Source organism: Euprymna scolopes, chromosome 17 (assembly GCF_053919585.1).
Source record: "Euprymna scolopes isolate OS-2025 chromosome 17, ASM5391958v1, whole genome shotgun sequence".
Classification (NCBI taxonomy): Eukaryota; Metazoa; Mollusca; class Cephalopoda; order Sepiida; family Sepiolidae; genus Euprymna; species Euprymna scolopes.
The window spans coordinates 78,366,828-78,391,857 of NC_136498.1; the positions used below are offsets into that span (position 1 = coordinate 78,366,828).

General features: G+C 30.8%; 1 protein-coding gene across 2 annotated transcripts in view; it reads left to right on the forward strand.

Annotated features, from left to right (window-relative positions):
* LOC145296817 (protein Mo25-like) overlaps positions 1–15,915 on the forward strand; it is a 102,800-nt gene extending 86,885 nt beyond the window's left edge. For both annotated transcript variants that reach the window (XM_080142902.1, XM_080142903.1), the window contains exons 4-8: positions 3,292–3,410; positions 6,335–6,503; positions 7,852–7,977; positions 10,297–10,440; positions 15,457–15,915. In XM_080142902.1, coding sequence (XP_079999028.1) covers positions 3,292–3,410; positions 6,335–6,503; positions 7,852–7,977; positions 10,297–10,440; positions 15,457–15,639 — 741 coding nt within the window. In that variant the 3' untranslated portion in view covers positions 15,640–15,915. The remainder of the gene's footprint in view (positions 1–3,291; positions 3,411–6,334; positions 6,504–7,851; positions 7,978–10,296; positions 10,441–15,456) is intronic.
* The last annotated feature ends 9,115 nt before the right edge of the window (positions 15,916–25,030 follow it).

The window sequence follows — 25,030 nt, forward strand, 5'->3', positions numbered from 1 at the left end:
TAGCTGAAATATGTTCATCTGAAATTAAAAGTTAAAAACCGCAAGAACTTTATCAACCTAATAATTACCCTACCTATATAATTATATTTGATAACTTTATTCAGCATTAAATAACTCTTAGATGGTTGATATGCCATAAGCCAAACCAGACTTTGTCTATGAAAAGATACAACAACAATACCTTCTCGCAAAAAATAAATGTTGTCAAACTGTGGACTGTGGTTGAGAACTGAAAAAAGTGGTTACCCTCTATAAAATGGCAAACATTTTCAATATGAAAAACAAAGAGTCGTAGTACACAACATATTAGATGAGATGAGCAAGAATACAGTAGCGGTCATTATTTAAAGAATGGAAACAAGATATAAATCTGTGTATTACTTAAAAAGCAATACATGATTAGCAATTAAATTTTTACAGAATAATGATTAGAGTGTAATGCATAAATATTATACAATATTACAAAATTTTACAAAATAGTCATCTTTAAAATAAAGATTAAATTGGAACAAAGGAAATAAATTACTAGACAAAAGTTAAGGAACAATCTTGTTAATACTTGATCGTTAGCAAAATATTAATAAAATTAAAGTTTTGGTAAACATCATTTTTTCAATGACTTCTCTGCATTGGTGACCACATGACCTAATTAATTTCTTGTAAAATCAGCAGTAATTCTCTCTCATTCATCTTTTGATAACTCCCATATGTGATTCTGGTTTTACAGGTTTCTTTTTCAAGCCTTTTTTCCGATTATCTTCTAAACATTTCCTATTGGATGGAGGTCGGGATTCTGGGCTGGTCGCTTCATTAGAACAATTTTTTGTCATAACCTAAGCGATAAGATGTATTGTCCTGCATAAAAATAAGAGATTCACAAAGGTTATGGTGTAATCTTGGTACCACATGCTATTGAAGAAGGCTTTTGATAGTCATGTATGTGAGTAATAGGACAAACTCTTGCAGATAGAATGATTCCAGACACCATCACACTACCACCATCAAACTTAAGTTTTCTTGACACATTGAGAAAACAGTTTTTTGCCTGTTCTTATGGCATATGTAAGTTTTACTCTCAAAATCAAATATATTAAACTTGAACTCTTCACTGAAATAAATTGTATCCCATGTTCCCTTGCATACTCCAGGCATGACCTTGAAGTTGGAATACGGGAATGCAATCCTGCATTATTTAACCTGCAAGCAACTGTTTTCCTTGAAATCTTGTCTGTCTCTTCATTAAATTTACAAACAATTAATGTAGCAATTTCAAAATGGCTTTTTGTAGATATTTTAACAATTTTTTTAATCTTTTCTTTGCAATGTTTATGCTTTTGCATCTAACATTTTATCAATTTCCTACCCGTTAATTACATAGTATGAACAATACCAGAAATGTCTAAAATGTAATTTCTCCTTAATAGTTAAACGATATGTTGAATTTCTTCAAAAGAGAGTATTTTGCATGTAGAATTTGCCAAATTGCTGAAAAATAAATGATAAATGAACTTTTACTTATTGAAAAGTTCCATAGAGTTTTTTTGATAATGTAAATAAAAAGTTTTTGCAAATTATTAACACCATTCCTTAACTTTTTTGTCTGGTAGCTTATTTCCTTCATTCCATTTATCTCTTTTCTTTTTTTTTTAAACTATTATGTAAAATTTTATAACTGTCAATGCTTAAACTCTAATCTTTATTTGGTAAAATTTAATTGCTAATCATGCATTAATTTTAAAGTATTACATAGATTTATCTCTTCATTGTTTCCATTTCTTATATTATGGCTGCTACTGTAGATTTAAAATAAGTTAATTTAAAATTAAAATGTTGAGAAAAGCTTTCTTATAAGATTAATAATTATTAAAATTTTAATTTTCCAATCAAAATTGTTTTTAAATTCAATTTTTAAAAATCCTCAAAAAATCATGAATTATTTCCTTTGTTTTGATTAACAAATAAAAACAAAACTATGTAAATAATTTGTTAAATTATACTGGTCAAAAACAAATTTGTTGTTTGCATTTTTTCAGCTGATTCAGGACAAATCTGATGTGCTGAATCTAAAAATCACATTGGTTTATCTCAATCGGGTTAAATTTTTTAGCTATGGCCATATATTTTTGTATGCATGTGTGGAGCATTTTAGAAGAAATTAGTGGAGGTAGAATGTCATGTTTTGATTGGAAATGCCAAGAATTATTCAGGTTCAATAGTTCTGGGCGATTATGTTGAAAAGGGATCAGTTGAAAACCTCAAAATCTTATTGATAGCTTGCAAAGAAAAGAGCATCATTAACAATCCTCTGATGGATAGACAGAATACTCTCCACCACTGCACATCAAACTCGGCTTAATCAAGCAGTTCATCAAGGCTTTAGACAAGGATGGTGACTGCTTCACTTATTGTGCCAGGATTTTCCAGGATTACCCATGGGGATGTTGAAAACTGGCATCTTTGACGGTCCTCAGACCCAGCAGCTCATCAGAGATCCAAAATTTGAAACTCAATGATCAAAGTGGAACTGGAAGCGTGGAAGACATTTGTTCTGATAGTGAAGAATTTTCTTGGCAACAATAAGGCCAGAAACTACGCAAAACTTGCCAACAACATGCTGACTTCTTTCAGAAACCTTAGCTGCAACATGAGCGTCAATATGCATTACCTATTTTCACATATGGACCGGTTCCCTGAGTGATGAGCAAGGGGAGAGATTACATCAGGACCTGAAAGAGATGGAGACCAGGTATCAGGGTTGCTGAGACACAGTCATGATGGCCAACTACTATTGAAATCTGAAGATAGACCTCTCTGCTGTTGAGCATTCCAAGAGTTTGAAGAAACGAAAGTTTAAGCCCTGAAGCTTAAATAATGGTGAAGCAACATGCGATTGACGTTTACTTTTATCAATGCCCACCATTCAGTTTACAGTAATCGAGTTTCTATCAGCTAATCAATATATGTTGTTGGCAAAATATTTGTGTTGACGAAAATCAGTTGATAATACCACAAAAATGTAATCGATTTTTTTTTCCAAATCAACTTAGCACAAAAACCTGATCTGAAGGCAACAAATTGATTCAATAGTGCAAAAAATACTGTAATCAATTGTAGAAAGCTAGACAACATTCAAAAAGTAAAAAACTGTTGAGCAGTGTTATATGTGCTTGCTTTAAAAAAAGAAATAAAAATAAAATCTTATTAAAAGTGATTTAGAGTTAAGATGATTTTTTTTTTTGTTTTTGGTAATTTTTTTTTTATAGCTAACTTGATTTTATTTTTTATTTTAAGGGTCGAAAAGATGTTGTTGCCATCTTCAACAACTTATTGCGGAGACAGATAGGTTCCAGGACACCCACAGTGGAACATATTTGCACGCATCAAGAAATTTTATTTGAACTAATGAAGGGGTAAGAATTTATACTATATTTTTAGCGGCACTATCGAGTACAGATTTACAAAATTCCAATGTTGCTGTTAGGTAGTTTTACAATAACGATCATTATTTATTGACGCAAATAAATGCAAAAGTTTTTTTTTACTTTTATCATTCCTTTTAAAAGTTGTTACTGTTATTTGAAGCAATTATACAACACAGTATTTTGAAATACTGATGAACAATCCAAAGAATTATTTATATGAATAATTAGAATAACTATTTTTTAAACAGTTCATATTAAATATTAATGTTTGCTGTTATATATTCATAATCTTATTGATATATATATATATCTGCAATAGGTTTGTAACCGCAATAAAATAATTTAAGAATAGAATAAATAACTTAATGAAAAAAAAGCTTTTCTTCTAACATTAGAATTCTTACCAGCAGCCAAAAGAGAAAAGGAAAGGGAACAGGTAACTGGCTAATTGGCCGTCTTACTCACTTTCTCTTTCTCTCCTTCCCCTCTCTTGCTCTTTCCTGTTAATAATGCCATATTTTTCTCAGGTGAATTAATTACATTTTTTTGGTTTCATTAGGAACTTATATAAAAGATTAATAAATTTTAATCAACATTACCAAGATGTTAATATTTATCTATTTTTATAAATGTGAAATTTTTATGTGTTCGTAAGAAACTTATGAAATATTTATTACTAGCAGTTCAGCCCGGCTTTGCTCGGACCCTATGTACTGTTCATAAATTTGCTTGCATATATATATATATATATATATATATATATATATATATATATATATATATATATATTAAAGTTTGACTCGTGTCCAGGTAACCTACATCTAAAATTTCAAGTCTTTAGATCCAAAATTGGCGGAGTTTGGTAGAGTCTACACAGGTCAACTCTTTCAATGTTGATCTCTTGGCAGCCAAATTTTCGCCCAAAACTGATTAAAAAGCTTGCTGCATGTCTGAATACCCTTTATGTAAAATTTCAAATGTTTAGACTCAAAATTGGCTAAATAGTTTGCTAGAGACTGCAATAGTCAAATCTTTTGAACTTTGACCCCTTGGCAAGCAAACTTTTGGCCAAAAACCGATTAAAAAGCTTGCCCTATGTCTGAATACACTTTATGTAAAATTTCAAATGTTTAGACCAAAAATTGGCTGAGTAGAGACCACAGAGGTCAATTTTTTAAAAACTTTGACCCCTTAACATTGATTGTTTTAGGCTCAAATCAAGTTAAAAAGTTTGATCCATGTCCAGGTAACTTACATCTAAAATTTCAAGTGCTTAAATCCAAAACTAGTGGTGGAGTTTGGTAGAGTTTTCAAAGTCAAATCGTTGAACTTTGACCCCTTGACAGCCAAATTTCTGGCCGAAAACCGATTAAAAAGATTTTCCTAAATCTCAATATCCCTTATGTCAAATCTCAAGTCTGTAGACTGAAAATTGACAGAGTAGTTTAGTAGGGAAATGTACACACACAGACACACAATTTCACTTTTATAGATATATAGCTTTAAAATTTGGATTTCAAGTACTGAACATTGCAAAACGATATCAAGCTGGTTTTACCAGCTAGTATTTATTATATTTATTATCTAGTATATATTCTCATTGGTGTTTACTCCAATAAATTGTTTTCTTTCCAGAAGGGTGCCTATATATTGTATAATAAGAGATTTTTAGTCTTTTGATTTTTTTGAACTTTAAAAGATTTCCATTTCTTTAAATCAATTTTTTTCTACATCATATCCTTTTTATTCCGAGAGGGAGGGGGTGGGAATCTTCAACTTTTTTTTTTCCCTCTCCAAGGAGCACATATCTGTCTTTAAGCTGTCTGGTGAATTTCCACTATTCAGAGAAACATGTGTAAGACATACATATGAATAAAATACTATGAGTGTAAAATAAGTACATCTTTTGGTTTTGGAATGATAGCTAATGATATATATGTAAGATTATAGTCATCTAACACACTTCCTAACTTCCGGCATGGCTGCTACCGGAAATGGTTACAAGGCAAATCAGTTCCTTTGCTTTTTTCTCTCGCGTCTATATCTCCTCTGTGCATGTACTCTTTTTTAATTACGTTTTTCTGATTGTTTAATCATTGAAATTACGTTTTTCTGATCATTTAATCATTGAAAAGTTTTTTAGTCTTGAAATAAGTTTTTTTTTAGAATTATTGAAAACACTTTTTAAAATCTTTTGGGAATATTATGTATTGGATAAAATTTTTATGATGCTTGAAATTTTGTTATTTTGATTTTAATTTTTTCATTTGTTATTTTGATTTCAATAATTTTATTTTTATTCTTTCATAAACATATTTATTATATAAATTCAAATAAAAAAGCTTATTTTTAACATTAAAAAAATAACATTTTTATAATTTTATAAACATATTTCTTATAAAATTTCAAATAAAAATTTCTTAATTTTGTTAATAAAAGTGCAAATAAAGGCTAACTGTGTTATTTTTATTTGTATAATTTTGTTTATTTTTATTACATACTTTTCACTAATGTCTTTTTCTTATATCTTATTTCAATAAATCACTTCACAAAAGAAATACTGAAGAACAATAAAAGTGAAGGAACTGATTTGCCTTGTCATCACTTCCAGTAGCAGCCACACAGGAAGTTAGGAAGTACATTAGCTAACTATAACCATATATAATATAGTCAACCAGACGGCTGTTTCATTGTATCATGATGCTATAGTATGACACAACAAGTGTATCCATGCTAAGATTCAAAACTCCAGCACCAGATCAAATCTAATTGTATTGTCAAGCACTAACCAACTTGCTACTAACACAAGAGAACTCTATTCTTTATAAAAGAATATTGTACCATTCATTTACTCCTTTCTTCCATTTTATTATGTATATCAAATTGATGAATGCTTAATTTCTTTTTATCAGCTATGAACAACAAGAGGTTGCACTTAACTGTGGTATGATGTTGAGAGAATGTTGCCGTTACGAAGCCCTTGCCAAAATAATGCTTTATTCTGAAGAATTCCATAACTTTTTTAATTATGTCGAAGTTTCAACTTTCGACATCGCTTCAGATGCCTTTTCGACTTTTAAGGTAAGAAAAATTTCCTACTAATAACGATTAATAAAGTTGAGAATAAAAATTTGATTTTTAAAATCTTCTTTATAACAAGATTCAACAAAAAAAAAAAGGAAAATGCTGTCGGGCAATCATAGCAGTTTGTAGTTGAGCTTAGTGTTAGGTTGTTTAAAAAATATCTAATGGAAAAGTATGGTGATCAGAAAAAAAAAATCTGTGGATTATGAGCATTGAGGTAAGGTTATGTTATGGTTCTTAAGAAGAGAAAGAAAAAAGTAATTATTTTCAATTTTTCAGAAGTTCAAATTAAAATCATTATCATATTCGCTTGAACATCTGTTTTACATGTTAACTTTTTGAAATTGATTTCCAAACGAATCTATATCTGCTTTTTTTTCGTCCATTCTTATCACCTCCTTACATGTTTTCCTTACACTTCCTCTGTGAACTGAACCTGCTACCTCAACTGTTTTACAACAACTAGCCCAACAACTCTCATCCATCATCATCATCATCATCATCATCATAACATGGTAGTCTTCTCGCAGATCTCTCTACACTTTCCAGATTTCATCTTCCTATGAGGTCATTAGATCTAAGTTTGTCTTTACGACTCGCATTACAAATCCTTTGTATCATTTTCATATTTCTCTCCATGCAACGCCTGTCCCCAACCCTCACTGACCTGGTTTTGTCTTAGAATTAAAAATAATTATATACTGAGAAATGTAAAGTAGTATTGGTGACTTTTAATTTTGCAAACAATAGTGATAGGATGATATCAATATCTTTTCCAAATTCTGATACAATTACTGAATCTGTTTTGAATTTAAATTCCGATTATTTTTTTTTTTCAAATTTCTAAGTATTTAATTGTAAATTTATTTTTTTTTTGGTTTACTGTAAAGAGTCGTGTAATATATGCATATATTTTCACAACCGTAAAACTACACCTGTGGATGGGTAGAGGTGATCTGTAAATTTTATTTTTACTGGCAGTTTAAAATTAGTAAATATTTATCTTATCATTAGTACCAACAACTAAAATAAAGTTTTACACAAAATAAAATATTTTTATGATTGATCACACCACTAATAAAAACAAATTACTTTGTGAAATTGTGAAACACATTTGAAAAAGCTAATTCTAATATTTTATGTTAATGTAAAGAATACATTTTAATGTGGAAAATTCTTTTTAATGTTTAAAAATATAACATTGCTTTTAAAGGTTTATCTTTGCAGACATCAAGAAAAATTAACTCCTGCTATGATTTTAAAAAAGTTTTTTTTTTTTTTTTTTTTTTTTTTTAATATTTTTCCTATGGAATTAATTTTTACTTTTGATTTTCATTTTTTCCAGGAATTACTTACAAAACACAAAATGTTATGCGCTGACTTTTTGGAGAATAATTATGATAAAGTATTCCATTCCTATCAGTTGCTCCTAAATTCTGAGAATTATGTTACAAGAAGACAAGCGTTAAAGGTGAGTATTGGGAGGAGAGGAGGGGGGGAGCATTTTTTTTTTTTTTTTTGCACTTGTCATGATTGTGTCATCTGTTTTAACACTCCACTTAATAAATTCCAGGCCTGTCATATAGTTCATGCGATTAATAAAAGAAAACAATCAAGTTTATAAGTTCATTTATAATCTTCAAATAACATGTCAAAATGTGAATCCAATCAAATTATTAGTTTACAAATTACAATTATTTAAGTAAAGCTACTGTTGCAAATTTTCAAAACAATGGAAAAAAAAAAAAAATTTTGTGTATTGATAAAGCGTTGCTTTCTGATGGGGAAAACTACTGTTCAAGCAAAGCAATGGCTTGCTATGTGTTATTGAAAGTTGATAAAAAACGTGTCAATAAATCAAAGCATTATTTGCAACTGTTTCAACTAAAAAAGAGTTTTTGCATGAATATGTTAAAGTGGATGAAACAGTGATCCAGCACACTTCTAGAATTTGTCATTGAGCTGAAGAAGATAACTCCATTTTACTAAGAGATCTGTTTATTTTTTTCATACAAGAATTTGGGACGCTAAAAGGTATGCAACTTTGAGGAATTGTAAAAAAAAGAAGGATGCAAATACTTTTTTTAAAACAAAGGATGAAAACATTACAAAAGAATTTTATTAAAGAAAACTACAATCAGACTACTTTTCATTTTTTACTATTAATGTATTTGGAGGAAGAAATCACCCAACATGGACAACAGTGAAAAAGAAAATGGATGATGCACAGTATCACAATGATGGCAAAGCCACATGAATTGTGCTTCAAATTGATTTTGCATCCAACTTTTACAGACCTCAGGAATGTTCTAGGGAAAAGATTCGTCTCCAATGAAGAAGTGATATTGGAAACTGAGTTATTGTTAGAGAAGCATTGGAATTAGTGTATCACCCTAGTAAGAGATGATGTTAATGAGTAAAGTTTTATTATTAAAACATTTGGAGTTGATTTTTCAGCTGATTATTTATATAATGATGGCCATCTTGATTAATAGTGTAGCCATTATCAAGAAATGCTAGACATTTTTACATTTTTGTAATATTTTTGGAACAAAATAACTAAAAGATGACATGAAGAAAATGCAGAAACTGATGAGAGTAAATAGTTGCCGGGCAACCAAAGAAGCACATTTCATCCTTGTTTATCCTAATGCAATATTTGACCTTTGATTTCTTCATTGATTTCTACTTTCAACTGGTTAAACAATATTTGCTTGAAATCATCCAAAATTACATCATATTAAATTTTGATTAATTATTATTTTTTTTTTTTTTCATGTAAAAACTCGGAAGTGTAGGGTCTTCAGGATAAATTTTATAATTTTTTTTATTACTTTCAGAAACACTTGAAGTGTTTAATAGTGGTAAACTATGATAGCTGTTTCTGTGTACTATTAGTGAGTTTGAGTGCTGGAGACCATGGGCGATTGGAAAACACTGGAATATTGAAAGTAACTGATTGGCATCATGATTTGTCATGAGCTGATAATGGTGATATGAAAGCTATGGCAATTAGGCAGGATCAAAGCAGACATTCTGACTGTATCCGCACAACAAAATCTGTAGCAAAAATATAAAAGAGCGACAAAATCCAGAGAAGGCAATGTGTATATTGGGAATAGAGATGGGCATTAAAGTAGTGACTATTTATGAAGAAAGTGCCAAACAAGAATCTTTGTTATTCCTCATACAAGAGTTGCAAGGGCCAACTGTTCACCATCAAGGTTCAAGAGGCTTTATGAAAAGCAAGAAACTAAGGATTCAGAAGACACAATTCAGATAGAGATATTGAGTTGCCGTCTACTGTTATCAAGTGTTGGGTGAAAAGAGTGGCTGCAAGAAGACCATACATCTAGCAAAACTCTGCTCTGTATCATGCTTTCAGGAAAACCCAGAAGTGACTGAAAACTTTGATGACTTTACCAGTCGCAAGATCTGCACTCTCCTCCATCAACTCATCTGATGGATTAATTATAAATCAGACTCTGCTGAGAAAGACACCAATTATACCACTTGCAACGCCAAGGATAAAACTGGTGTTCAAGCGTGTCTCAAAAGATACCATCAAGGCCATGTGCTCCATGTCCTGAAGGCCAGAGTGGAGGCTTCATTAAATGCATTATATCACTGTATTCTGCCGATATATCCTCTAAGAGATGCACATTGAATTTTGACAATACATCAGTTATTGGCCAACATATGACGTTTCTTCTTTCCTTCTTTGTTAAATTTATCTTGAATGCCTTTTATAATTTCAAGATTGTTTCTACTTTTTATTTTTCCTTTTTAGTTATTGGGAGAATTGTTGTTAGATCGACACAATTTTACTATTATGACTCGTTACATCACGAATCCAGATAACCTCAAGTTGATGATGAATATGTTACGTGAAAAAAGCCGCAATATACAGTTTGAAGCATTTCATGTTTTCAAAGTAAGTTTGAATTTTTTGATACTTTGATAGAATTTTCAACAATTTTTTTTTTTTTTTTTTTTTTTTCATTTCATTTGGTTCACATCAAACAAAACATACTGCTACTGAAGTATAAAGGGCTACTGATAATAGTTATAGAAGCCAATCTGGGTTTGGAAGTTGAGCAGATAAATATTTGTTCATATTACATTTAAATTTCTGCATGTTGGTATTGTGAGAGAAAGAAGGGAATTCCAAAGGCAAGCAGTCCAAAGAAAGAAGCTATTAGAGTAAAAAATCTTCTGACATCTAGGAACCTCTGCAGTGAAGGGGTGGGATTTTTTTACAAGTTAAGCAGGTTGGGTAATTATATTAAATATAAAAAAAAAATTTTATTTAAATAATCTGGGCGATAGGGGTCAAATAATTTCATTAGAAGAAAAGTATTAGCCAATTAAAATATTTCGGAATTAACTGTATGTATCCTTGTAACTTTGTATAGCACTAAAACAAGCCATTTGTAACATTCGATAAGAAAAACCCCATCAGTCCCTACCAGATGGTTTGTAATCTTGATTGAAACCAACTGAGCCTCTCATTAACATGTAAGTATGTCTCTGAGCAGTGGTGGCAGCAGTAGTCATTGTAGTGGAGATGGCGATATAGCAGTAGACAGTGATATTCAGCTTTTTTTCTGTCATGATGATAGTAGTTATCATCTTTTTTTCATTGTAGTTGTAATAATATAATTTCATAATCATGTAAATGTATGATCACATTGACACACCAGTTTCTGTTGAATTATTGAAGTTAAGTGGTGGTGGTGGTGGTCGTCAGTATTAAAATTGATAATCATTTGAAAATATCAGGTGTTGTAGTTTGGCCTTGTTTCTAGTCATCCTGAACATCTCCTTGCCATTGGATATAAGGAGTGCCAATTCAGGAGAGAGTTGGTTTGGGATTGCGCAACCCTGGCTGCACAATAACATGCACTGTAACCCTTACAGTGGTTATCTATTATCTCTTAAGACTGTATGGAGGTTATGATGGATGGTGAATAATGTAACAATTACAAAACACCAACAATATGCTTTGTTCCAAGAGGTGTCCGAAACCAAGCAGCTCATGTGCCAAAAAAACTTTGCCATACTCTTCACCACATCTCACTTTGTACATTGTGTCTGCAATGTAACTTCCTGTAAACATCGCTCTAACCTCAAACAGAAAATTTCTTTTTCTTGTTCTAATCTTACATGTGTAACCTGACGAAGACTCCAAAGAGTGTTCACAAGTACGTAAGTGCAGTTCTAGGTAGTTCTGATTTTGGAACACTCAAAAAAAAATTCAGCCACTTGGCCTTGATCGTCTTTACGATGACAGATTTTGATGCGCGATTCTAGTTATTCCTTTTCCACAAGTGGTCCACAAGTAAAAGAAAAAAAAAACAAAGGAAAACAATTCAAAGTTTCCAGGGAAATAAGTGTGGCGCACACCACACGCTGTGTTTCTTTTAGATCCGCAGATCATAGCCTGTTCTTGGCGCTAGGGTAGATGCCTTTTCCGTTCGCTGTCTCCTGTAAAAAAATAACTTAAGTGGACTGTTCAGCTTAAAAGTTAAGTTAAAAATCCTGTAGACAATAAATTAAAACTCCAGTCGTTTGTTCTTGTTTTTACAAGAATTATATTATCACATAAAACTTCTAACTACAATGTTTTGGTATTATACAGTGAAATTAAATTCAAAATACATTTTTCCAACAACGCAAATATTTACAGTTGAATGTTACAATTAATTAAAAAAAAAAGAAAGAAAAAAATCTATCTGCGACAAACAATTTGTTTCTTCTTTTTCTCTCTCTATCTTTTTCTCTCTTAGTGTCCCTATTGCTTGGTGGTCAGTGAGAGTGAGAGTTAGCGGGCAGTGTGGGGGAGGAGGTATTGGCAGCTGGGAGCAGACTCTGCCAAAATTTGCTTATCCCAGTGTTTTTTATATCGGGTGCCGCCAATCAGTAATCACTACGTAATAATCCATTCGTCATCGATTGGTCACTGCCAGATTATGGAATCATGCAATTTTCTAACGCCAATTCTGGTCCTTGACCTCAAAGGTTATCCCAACTTTCAGTGAACCCAAAACAATAAATCACTACCATTCTCTTGAATTACATGATTTGATTAGCGAAACAATATTGGTATGAAAATATTATCAACCTCAAATCCACTTAGCTGCAGTTATTTTTCCTTGTTTTGGTTTGAATCATTAACCAAACAAATGAAGTCAGCAAGGCAATCGGAATTACCCGGGATTGTTCACAAAATGAAAATTCTAAGTTAGCATTATTATAACTATTACTACTGTAAAATCTGACCATCAAGGTGGTTGAGTCACACATGGAAATTTCTATTTTTAAACTTATTTCTACACCCGTGTCCATATCTTGCTACATTCTTCTATGTTTTCATCGTCAGCCACTTGTGTGGAATAACCAAATCTTTCAAAAAAACTGTTTGATGTTATTGAAGCAAACTATTACAAATGTGCTGCATAAAAAACAAACAAATCTATGTTTTCTATTTATGACCAATCAATTTTGGCATAACAAAGACACGACTACGGGCTGCTGATTCTCTATTCAAACAACCTCGGTCTATTATTCAAGGAAACTTTGATTTTTATCATCATTCAGGCGATCTGGGTTCATATCACAAATATTTTCTTTTACGTTATGTAAATTTATTATTGTGTTAAAAAATTCAAATTTAAAAGCAAAAAGCCACTAGTAAAATTTAATCCAAACATTTTTGTAAATTATTTTTTTTCTCAAGCTTAAGAGGGAATACTTAAAAAAAAATCAAGAGTTTATCTTTGATAAATCTATATAATTATAAAACTCAAACGACCTTGTAACCCAACATCCGGTTTACGACTTTCGGTTGCGCATGCGTATATAAACAAATAATCAACGCGACAATAAAATGTATTGTTTTACTGTGTACATTTTCAAGCGTCGCAATTGTTTTTTTTGTTTTTTTTCACATTTAAATTATCCAAATAAACAATTGTTAATACTTTCTGCAATTTTTTTACATTGTTCATTTCCATATTACGTTTAAGTTATTTTAACGCAATTTTCTTACAAATAAATCTACTTTAACCCGTTGACAACCATAAGAGCATTTTACAATGGCGATTTACCCACCGCCTTCCTTTTTCTAAATTTATTCTCCATTTTTTAATACACCTTTCTTAAAAACATTCATACATTTTCTTCTACACTACCAACATAAATAAATAACCCCGAAAATGTTTTTTTTTAAATTTGTGTTACAAATAAATAATCAATGCAACAATTAAACGTATTGTTTTACTGTGTACGTTTTCAGCGTCCCAATTGTTTTTGTTTTTTTCGCGTTAAATTAAGATATATCAAAATTTGAATTTAAGTATTATGGTATCTGTTCAGTGCAAATTTACCTACAAGTATGGCAAACCACTTATAAATTCAATAGCTGTAATTTTATTTTTCAAAAATAAACAATTATAAACAGAATGACTCATAGAATATTCTTTTTTCATTTTAATATATTTTCATAGAAATGTTTCTGTTGTGTCACAAAAAACTATTTTCTTTACGTCACAAGTGTCACGCTCATACATTAATTCCATAGCTAATATAACATACTGACTCACCGGGTCATGGGTAGTCTAGTATCTTTTTAGGTATTGACCTAAAAAAATATGTGGCAAAAATAAACTCTCATCTAAAAGTTGTGACTAAATCCGTTTTATTTATTTCAATAATACTGCAAGAAATATTTCCGATACTTTGCACTGATGCTGTTCTATGAAACAATGAGAACATGGCTGTGAATTTAATAAAAGTTAATTTTTCAATTCACATCTGAAGAATTCTGTAGCTGAAATATGAGGATAGAACTTTGAAAGATTTAAAAATATGTTTATGAACGATTTGAAATTTTAGAAATGTGAATGCCTAAAAAAAAAAATAAACAAAAAATGTTTTAAATGTTCAATATTAAAATTAATTTGGAGAATATTTTAAATTTTCAGTATATGCTTCCAAAACACAGCTTCCATGAAAGTGTTCATTTTCAATTTGGTATTGTGTGTTTTGTACAAATTAAAAAGATCAGTTATTTTTGCAGGAAAAATTTTTCCAAATGTCCTCTAATAATTTTCTTTCTAAATATGATGTATTGCCTTTTAAACCTTCTCTTTAGTTTGTAAAATTATATTGAAAAGATTTATTTCTTTGATTAGAGGTTCATCATTCCTTCCAAGTCCTTAAAAAATTATCAACTCTGTTTTTACCCATTTTTAGGTTTCATTATTCGATTTGGTTATTAATATTGTATGAAATTCTTTAGAAGCAAAGTTGCCTAAAATGCAATCATTTTTATTGTTATTCTCATACAATTTTATAAAAAAGAAGTTTTGTTTTTATGAAAATCTAATTTCTATTGCAAATTGTAAGTTTTTCTTCACAAATTACATAATTTGTCAAATGTGAAAAAAATTTTAAAAAATATATTTTAGTGCTTTTTAAATTTATATTAAAAAACAAAAATAAAGGAAAATTTGTATAGTATGAGGTACATATGTGATGAAAAGAAAATATCATACACCAAAAATCAGGTAAATTGATCAAGTAGTTTTATTTTTATAAAATAATTTTTAAGCAATTAATGGGAATTCATAGGCATTACAACAGAAATCTTGCAAGTTAGAATTATGTTGTTATCTCCCTTTTTCCTTGAAACTTGTCAAAATAGCATTACGAGACAGTTGCTCCTTGGATAGCCATAAATAACATTTGATTTTCTTATTTAAAACGAACATTACTTGATTGATTTTTATGATTTTTGGAATATGATATTTTCTTTCCATCTCTGGTACGTACGTCATACAGATTTTTCTTTATTTTTATTTTTTATATAGGAGGAATACAGGACAATCACTAGTATTTTAAATATTGAAAATCAAAATTAATATCTTGTTTCCTTTCCCCGTTTCAGGTTTTTGTGGCAAATCCAAACAAACCGAAAGCGATTCTTGACATTTTACTCCGGAATAAGGAGAAACTTGTGGATTTCCTAACCAAGTTTCATACAGATCGATCTGAGGATGAACAATTCAACGACGAGAAAGCCTATTTGATAAAGCAAATAAAAGAATTGAAAGCTGCTGAAGGTTCTTAACAGGAGCTCACAAACACACTGATTACAGTGGGTGGGGCACTGGATTCTATAGAAAAATGCTGAATGACCGGACATGATGACCACTGTTCTTTTAAACTTGTCAGCTGTACGAGAGAGAAAGCGAGAAGATGCTTAGCTGATCTCAAGATAACAGATTTTTTTGCCTGTCATTTGAATAAAATTTAAATAATTTTAAAAAAATTAACAAAAAAAATACCTAATAAATGAAATAAATAAAAACCAACCTTGGGATAGAGGTCTTGGGTAAAAGTGGTCTATTCCAGTATTGTCCAGTCTATTTGTAGAATTAAAGAGTACGTCTTTTGAGATGTATGTCCTTAGTGTAACGGTGAATGAAAGTTGTGTGGTTGTTGAAAAAATGATGGAATTGTGTGTGTGTGTGCGCGCATGTATGTGATTGTATATGCATATATTTAAATATAAATATATCTCTGTATTTATATATGAATACATATACGTGAGAAAACTTTGGTCTATATGTGGTCATCTTTAAAAAGAAATCGATCCCAGGTTCAGTTAAAGATAATCTCAGCAAAGTTCAGGGTTTTAAAAGACTTTTCATAAAGGCAAGCTTTCTTACTAATCTAATGAGAGTAATAATTAAAAAAAAACTTCTTCAAATTGAATTGTGGTAGATCTTCCCCAAAACAATATAGATATTTTTTTTTGTTTATTTTATTTATTTTATTTTTTTGTTATGCTTGCTAAGTAAGCTTTATTTTTGAAAAGTAAGATGCTAAAATAGGTAAGTTATTTATTTATTTTTTTAATTATTTCAGCTTGCACACCCACCCACACCTGATTTCTCACAACATGGTGCTCTTATTCCTTTCGACTCTGAATCATTTTTTTTTTTTTTTACGGATGCCATAGGGATTAATAATTTTAAGTTTCCTTTAATTTATAAATAAGCACAATTTTTTTTTTTTTTTTTTTTTGAAAACATTTGACAGTCAAATTTTCAAAATTAAAATGAACAAATTTACTTGGAATGTTTTTAGCTCAGACCTTAACTTGTTAATGAATAAATGTTACTATTAGCGACAAATTATTTTTAAGGAAACCTGGTTTGTACATTAGTCAAAAACAATATTGCTTCTATTAAAAAAAAGTTTAATATAAGTTATGAGCATTTCAAGTTTCATAATTATTGGTTGTGAGTAAATAAGGTGTCAGACATTTTGTTTATTGACAGGAAGTAATGAACCAAACACTTGATTATTTACAATCAATAGTTAGAAAACTTAAAATGTTTATACCTCCAATTAAATTTTTTTTTTACTAATCTTCCAATTGTATTTTGTTTAAAATAATTTTTGTTGCCAATAGTAATTATTACCTAATAATGCTCTGTATCTTGAGTCCTTTCTCTTATTATAAAGTTTTGTTTTTTTTGTTTTTTTAGAAGTCTATTTTATAATACAACGATGTTTTTAAAGTAACAATTGAACTAGAATAAGTTCGGCTGTCTACAAAATATATATTCAATTAACTTTTCAATTTTTTAAATAAATACCAATATTTTTTAAGCTTCTTGTCACCTTTGATTTCTATTTATTTTTAATTATTTCTTTTGCAATCTTTTTTTTTTTTTAGATTCCAAGTTATTAATTTCTCTCTTTTTAATCTCAATAATAAGGCAGGTTTTAAGATTACAAACTAATTTATTTTAATGTTTTTTTTTTTAATGAAATTTGAATGATTTTCAAATGTATGGATTTTATTAGCTCTGCAATCTTTGGAGAAATATCAATTCTCTAGTAATCAAATGGTTTTGTTTGTCCCCCCTCCCCTTTCCTATGCATTCCAATGGACACAATGTTGATGTGTGCCTTTTTATGTCATGTTCTTGCAAACAATTTTTTGTTCTTTATCATTCATAGGAATTTTCTCTTAGAAAAGTCGAGATACTTTTAAAAGTTCATGTTTTATTTATTTATTTTTTTTGTTTTTTTACTCATGAAATCAGGTGTGGAATTTTATTTATTTAAAAAGAAAAACAAATATTTTTATTGCTGTCTTTATAGACTAAATTCACCAGCTTACATTAATTGAAAACAAAAAATTGTTTAAAGTTTGAAATGGAAAATTATAGGTAGATAAAGCCAAACATTTCATAAAGTTACTGTATCTTGTTTTATTTTTTGTTTATTCCAGTTAAATTTGTTAGTTTAGAAGATTTAGGCAATTCTACTTTTGTTAATCATCTTACAAAAACCCTTGTCACCCATCCCCTCCCAGAATGCTGTTTCAGATCTGTGATTTAAAAATAGACAAAATATTTTAAAAACCTGCATTTAACGTTTTTTTTACTTATCATTTATTATTATTTCTAATAACTTTTGCTTTGCATATAATTTTCACTTTATTTCTATCAAATGTAAAATCTTTTATAATTTTTTTTTGTTTTGTTTTTTGTTACACTTGATTCTTCTGGACACGCAACACAACTACCCCACCCCCACTCCCCTTTCATAATGAATTCTGTTTCTGTAATTTATTTTTTCAAATTGATGACTCAAAACTCTTAAGTTAATCCAAAATGATTTATCCTGATGCCAATATTTTCTGCTGTTATTTTCCAACTTCGATAAATAGAGATTGCTAACAATTCGACACAGAGTTTTATGAAATGTTAAACAAATTTTCAGAAAAAGAAAAGAGAATACGTTAAATCCAATTCTTGAGAAAAAATCCTCATCAAAACCTTTTAGAATGCACCTTGTTCTACTTGCATTTGCAAGATCTGCCTTGGAAAATGTGAAATTTTAAAATAAAATATGCTTTATTCTAATCGACAAATATTCAGTGTTATTTCTTCCATTCGAAATGAAATCTTAATGGGGACAGTATCTTGCTTGTTTCAGATAATTTTTTTTTTTAAAATAACCTTATTTAAATGTCAGATTTTGAAAGTTATTTGAAGTATTATTTTCACATTAAAAACAATGTTTGTATAAAAAAAAAAGTAAATTGCTTGAAGTGCTGCTGGTAAATAAGTAGACAGGTATTTATGGAGGCTGACTGCGATGCAGAAACATTGTATGACTGGCGTGCTTTGTCATCCATAAAAGACAGGTTTAATCAAAGTTGGTAGAATGCATTTTAACACTCGAAGGGATAAGATCATTGAGCAACAGAAGTCAGTATTGGAAATGGTATTGTCAGATGAAGTTCCAGTGGCGAACATCTTGCTTCCGAGATCAGTATTAAAAACGGTAAAATGTATGGTAGTTTGCTCAAAGTATTGTTGTAAATAAATGTATAGGTATTTATGAATGATGTTTGCAATGTAGAAACAGCCAGATCTGTAAAAAGATATTTTTCAAACAAATAATTGAAGACAATATATGCAGTATTTTGGATTCTTGTCCAGAATTCCCCCTATAAAAAAATCTATATGATGTATGCACTCATGGCAGAACAAAAATGTTATATTCCAAAAATTATATAAATTGATCAAGCAGTTTTATTTTTAACTAAGAAAATCAAATTTTATGAGTAAGCAAAAAGGAACTGTCTCACATCACTATTTTGAAGCAAGGACAGATAACTCTACAATAATTCAAACTTACAAGATTAGCCTTATAATGCCTACAATTTTCCATGGATTGTTTTAAATTATCTAAAAATTATTTTCTTTATAAAAATAAAACTTGATCAATTTATGTGATTTTTGGGATACAATTTTTTAATTCCACCATGGGTTCGTACATCATAAAGATTTTGTTTTTTAAAATAGGCAGAATTCTGGACAATCAACAAATTTTCTTTAAAAAAAATTGTCTGTTTATTTTTCAATAAATATTTTCACGTGTTAGCAATGTCTGCATATATGAATTAAACCACATTTTTAGAGAAAACATCTTTTAATAGATAGCCATTCGATGTTATAACCAGAAACTAATTATCTACGGGGTTAAAATATAGGAAGATACGAGGGGTGTGCAATAAGTAATGCCCCTGACCCACTTCCCATAATAGTAGAGCAACGAAACTTGGCACAATTATTAGTCTTTCTCTACATAGGAACCACCCAGAGTTATACATTTCTCCCATCGTTTGATGCAGCTCTGGAGACCGTTTTTGTAGAACACCCCAGGTTGGTCCTCCAACCACAACGTGACTTCAGAAATCAAGGCGGCATCATCTGGGAAATGCTTTCCGTTCAAAAACAACTTCATGGCTGGGAAGAGGTGAAAGTCAGAGGGTGCAAGGTCAGTTGATGGGGGAAGATTTTATAACCACACACCCGTGCTTCTGATCTGGCGAGTTGTGAACCAGAGCGTTGTCCTGTAGGAGGAGGGTACCTTTGCTGATCTTGCCCCGCCTCTTGATTTTGATAGCTTCCCTTAATTTCCTCAAAAGTGAAGCATAATAGGCTCCTGTAATTGTGGTACCCTTTGCCAGGAAATCTGTCATCACTACTCCGTCCTGGTCCCAGAAGACTCTGAGCATGACCTTGTCAGCGGAGGGCTGCACCCTTGCCTTCTTTGGAGGTGGTGAGTCCAAGTGTTTCCACTGCATTGACTGGGCTTTGGTCTCTGGATCATAGTGATGGAACCAGGTTTCATCCTGTGTAATCAGTCTTTTGAAAAACTTTGACTCATCTTCTTGGCACATCTCCAAATTTATCCTCGAGCACTTAACGCGTTTTTGCTTCTGGAATAGTGTGAGCAACCTGGGAATCCATCTGGCAGACACCTTATGAATATGCAAATGGTCATGAATGATAGTTTCCACAGACCCTGTACTAATCTTGACATCTTGGGCTATTTGGCGAATAATTATGCGCCGATCTCCCAAAATGGCAGCCTCAACTTGACAGACAGATGCCTCATCAATGGCAGAAGTGGGGCAAACAGGTCTGGGAGCTGTTTCCACAGACTTCCGGCCATGTTTGAATTCCCGATGCCAGCGTTTAACAAGGTCATATGATGGGAAATTATCACCATAAGTTTCTTTCATTTCATCAAAAGTCTCTTGTGGTGTGCGTCCTTTCAAATACAAAAACCGGATCACTGCTCGACATTCAACAGGCTCCATTTCACACCTGACTCAGTTAAAAAACCTGTAAAACAGAAACCACAATTAGTTCAGAGCTATAATTTGCCACATAACCTGTAGAGATATAAATCATTGCACATGCAAAATTTCAGTTAGATCAGACAACTAGAAGTGGGTCAGGAGCATTACTTATTGCATTACTTATTGCATTACTTATTGCATTACTTATTGCATTACTTATTGCACGCCCCTCGTAGACTCAGTTGGGATTTGAACGTGTGCACCATCTTACCACTTGACTTAATGGTTGAATAGTTAGTCAGAAATCAAGTGTTGAATCTCAATTTTTGTTTGTGTATTTTTCTGTTTCATCTTCGTTTATATAATATAGAACGCGTTTAAAAAAAATATGTAAATGAATAAATATGAAAGTTTATTTTTTTATTTATCACATCTATATTATCATCAAAATGGTTCACTGTTATTCAAACACAGTCTTTGGAAATACTAGCAGAGAGACCCAACATTGTCTGGGTTCGAATGATGATCAATTAATGTTTCACAACTCCATATTTTTATTGTTATCAAAATCAGTAAAAATGCCTATTTTTCAATCAAATCAATTGCCTGCTCGTTTGAAGCCCATCGTGGTGCACCAGGAAAAGGCTTCAAGTGCCTCTCCGCACTGACTTAGTCCACACTACATTGTAGTTTGCATTGCATTGTGGAGAACCTACTGTTGATTTTATAAAATTATTTTATATATACAATGACTTGAATTAAAGTTTAAAATGCAAAAGTCAAGTATCATGCTTCAATTGTGATCCAAACAGAAATATTTATTTCAAATGCATCTCTGTCATATCAAAGAACCTGATGTTGATTTTTCTATGTCGGGCCTTTTGGCTTGTGTGGAAATAAAACTTCTCAAATTCACTTGTGATGTTAAGCTCTGTAAGGTGTTAACTTTGGTCAAAATTATCTGTTCCTTCTTTCATTGGATTATTTCGATTATTGATACTTAATGAAAACATTCTGATACAAAACCTTTCTAAGAACACTGCCGGGCACATAAAATATCTTTGTGTGAAATTTCATAAAAATCGGCTTAGCCGTTTTTGAGTCCATAGGGAACGAACTCAGATATATTCACCGACAAAGTTCCTTTTATATAATAGATATGTATGATAAAAAGTTTATATTCCAAATTTCAAAATGTTTTCATCTTACCGTTTTTTTTTTTTCAGCATATTAAAATGTTCAATTCTCGACAGCACCTGTTTCATAGTGCAGAAATAATCATATAATTATCATGTCAATTTTTTAATATTTTCTGCCCTGACTAATCAAAAGAATAAGAACTCATTAACGTTAAGAAGAAAAAAAAAAAAAAGAATTCGGGCAGGGTTACTTCAATTTGAAAAAATCTGAAGAGTAGTTGCATTGTTTTTATATTTATACTATTAATATATATATATATATATATATATAAATATATGTATGTGTGTGTGTGTTTCAACGTGTTTTTTAACATGTTTTATTAACTACTTGTTCTTATTATAAGCTCTATTTCCTATTTGGTTTTATCGAGCTTTTACATCTGGCTGAGATTACTTTATAAATATTAACTCTTCAATATTTATAATATACTTTAGTTTTGCCATCTTAGATTATTATGGTAAACTTAACTGTAATTCTTATTTCATTATATATATATTAGAGAGAGAGAGAGAGAGAGAGAAAGCGCAAAGACCCAAACACAGCTATTAATATGCCTACTTTGTATAACTATTTTTTAAACGGTTAATAATAACTTAATGTTTAATGTTATTCATTTGTAAGTTTATATGTATGTAATAGTTTTTATATTAACAATAATTAAAATGAATTAATAAAAAATTATAAAAATTTTTCTTAAAATGTAATTTTCAGATAAACAATTGAAATAAAAAAAGTATTTTTTTTTTAATTATATTAGACTAGCCTGGGTACCCAGCGTTGCCCACGTGTTTGGATGATGTGTTGAGCAAAAAAAAAAAAAAAAAAAAAAGTGGTAGTAGGTAGGCAGGCTCGAAACCGTTACATGAAGGAGGAAAAGAATGTGAAAAAATTAATGTGATGTCTTTGTCATTGCGTCCATCACAAAACCAGAAGTGGTGAAGGTTTAAATTAAGGCCAGTCAATTGAAAAGAGGGGATGACTTTCCAAAATATCGGCGAAAAAAAAGTGACTCTCTTTGTTGAAAAGTGCCCAGTAGAGGGTGAAGGAATTAATGTTTTTGGCCAATTTTTCGATATTTGTCGTCCAAAGGGTCGAGCTTCAAAATGATACTGATCTTGTGAAAATCCATCGCCTGTCAAGTTTTAGGCAAACATACATACATTTAAACAGACAGGAAAGATTTATAATGTCGATGATATTCAAAAAGAATACAGCTAGATTAATAGTAGCAGGTTTCTTTTTTCTTGCATTATAATTTTCAATTTTCTTATCAGTTTATTCAAGCTGGGGATGGGGCATTCACCCGCTATCTCGTGTATTCCAATTGAGAGATCTTTTTAAGATTCTAACCATCCTTTTAATTGCAACTGTTTTAATCTATCTTGCACTTGGCTCACCAGGTATATTTATCAGGTAGTTTTTGAAATTCTTTTTCATGACACCAGTTGCTCCTATGATAGAGATCTTCCTAAGATTCCAGTTTCTTTTCATGTCGTACATAAAACCTTGTTTTTTCGTTATCTTTTCCTTCTCAGCTCTGTTTAACCCAGCACTATTGGAGACACTAACTTCTACTAAGGTTGCTTCTTTCTCCTTTTTGTCTCATACTACTAATATCAAGTTTAATAGATCTGTTTTCAAGGTACATAACTGTATGAATTGCATAGTCATAGTGGATGGTGTATCACTTATTTCCAACTGTTCTTTCTGGTAAACATGTTCGATATTCAACTTTTTACAGATCGTCCAGTGGGGATATTTACACACTCCATTGTGTCGCATCATATAGTAGCCGTCCCCCAGCAGACTCTGACAGTTGGATGTCAGGTGACTCACACTCTCTACTTCTGTGTAGCAGAACCTGCACTTGTCATTGCCAAGACCACTCATCTTTTTAAAAGCATTGATTATTAAACCTTGATCTTGGAGAGTCATTATGATTGTATATTTAGCCAGTCTATAGAACTTTCTTTTCCTATATATAGTAGAACCCCGGGATACAGCATTAATCCGTTCCAGGGTTGGTGAAATCACTGTATTGGCAGGGTCTAAGCAAAATTTTACACTGCATATTAAAACTCAGTAACAAAATACAGTACAGTATATAATCAAATAACATTATAAATAACACTGTAAGGCAGGGAAAATACTGTAATCAGGTCCGGAAAAACATTGTATTCCACATTGTAACCTGAAAAAAACATATCCTGGGGTTCTACTGTAGTTCTGAGTGAATTCGCCCATTGGCACACTGTTGGCTCATTTTTACAGCTTTTTGCAATGTATTTTTGGTGACTCTTTTGGGCTATTTCCATAGATTTGTTTTTTTGATTGTCTTATTTGTAAGACAGTCTTGTCAGAGATGTTTGATCATTTTGATAATGGAGGTTATTCGGCTCATGTTTCAATATGTTGATGTACCATTTTGAGATTTGGATTTTAGGAATTCATTAGATATTGCCCGGTGCTCACAAACGATGCTGATGGTCAGTTTCTTAGTGACTCATACTTCCTGCTCCTCTGGGCAGATACAGCTTAGGCAAACAGATATATATGTGTACATGTTAAATTATATAAGCATCAGAAAAAATGCGCATTGATCTATAATTTCAATGATACTCCTTGAGGCGACGATTGAAACGTGGATTAATTTGTGTTGCATTTTTTTAGGTTTATATAATTTAACATATAATAGCTCTACATATGTATTGAGTACTTGTGAAAAAAATTTCTTTTTTAGTTCAGTACATTTGAACTAATATAGAAATAATAGTAACTGTTCAAAACCGCTTATATATCACTAAAAATAAAGACCTTACATTTAAAGTGATAAAAATTGTGTATAAAGTCTGACAAAGTCCGTAGTTCATTGGTAAGACACTGGACTGCTGATAGTGCGGTTGTGAGTTCAATCTTATTTTGATGATTGATGAAGAGTCGACCCAGAATGGATAAAATTTTATGCACGTGAAAATATTTAAAAGGTATTTTTTTAAATTTAGTTTTTTAATACTTTTTAAATATTTATTTTAATACTTATATATATATATATATATATATATATCGCTCGACTGCCTGGTAGCTCTTGCTAAAACCAACTGCCCGTTTCAAACGTTTAACTCCTTCTTTGACTCTTGGGTCG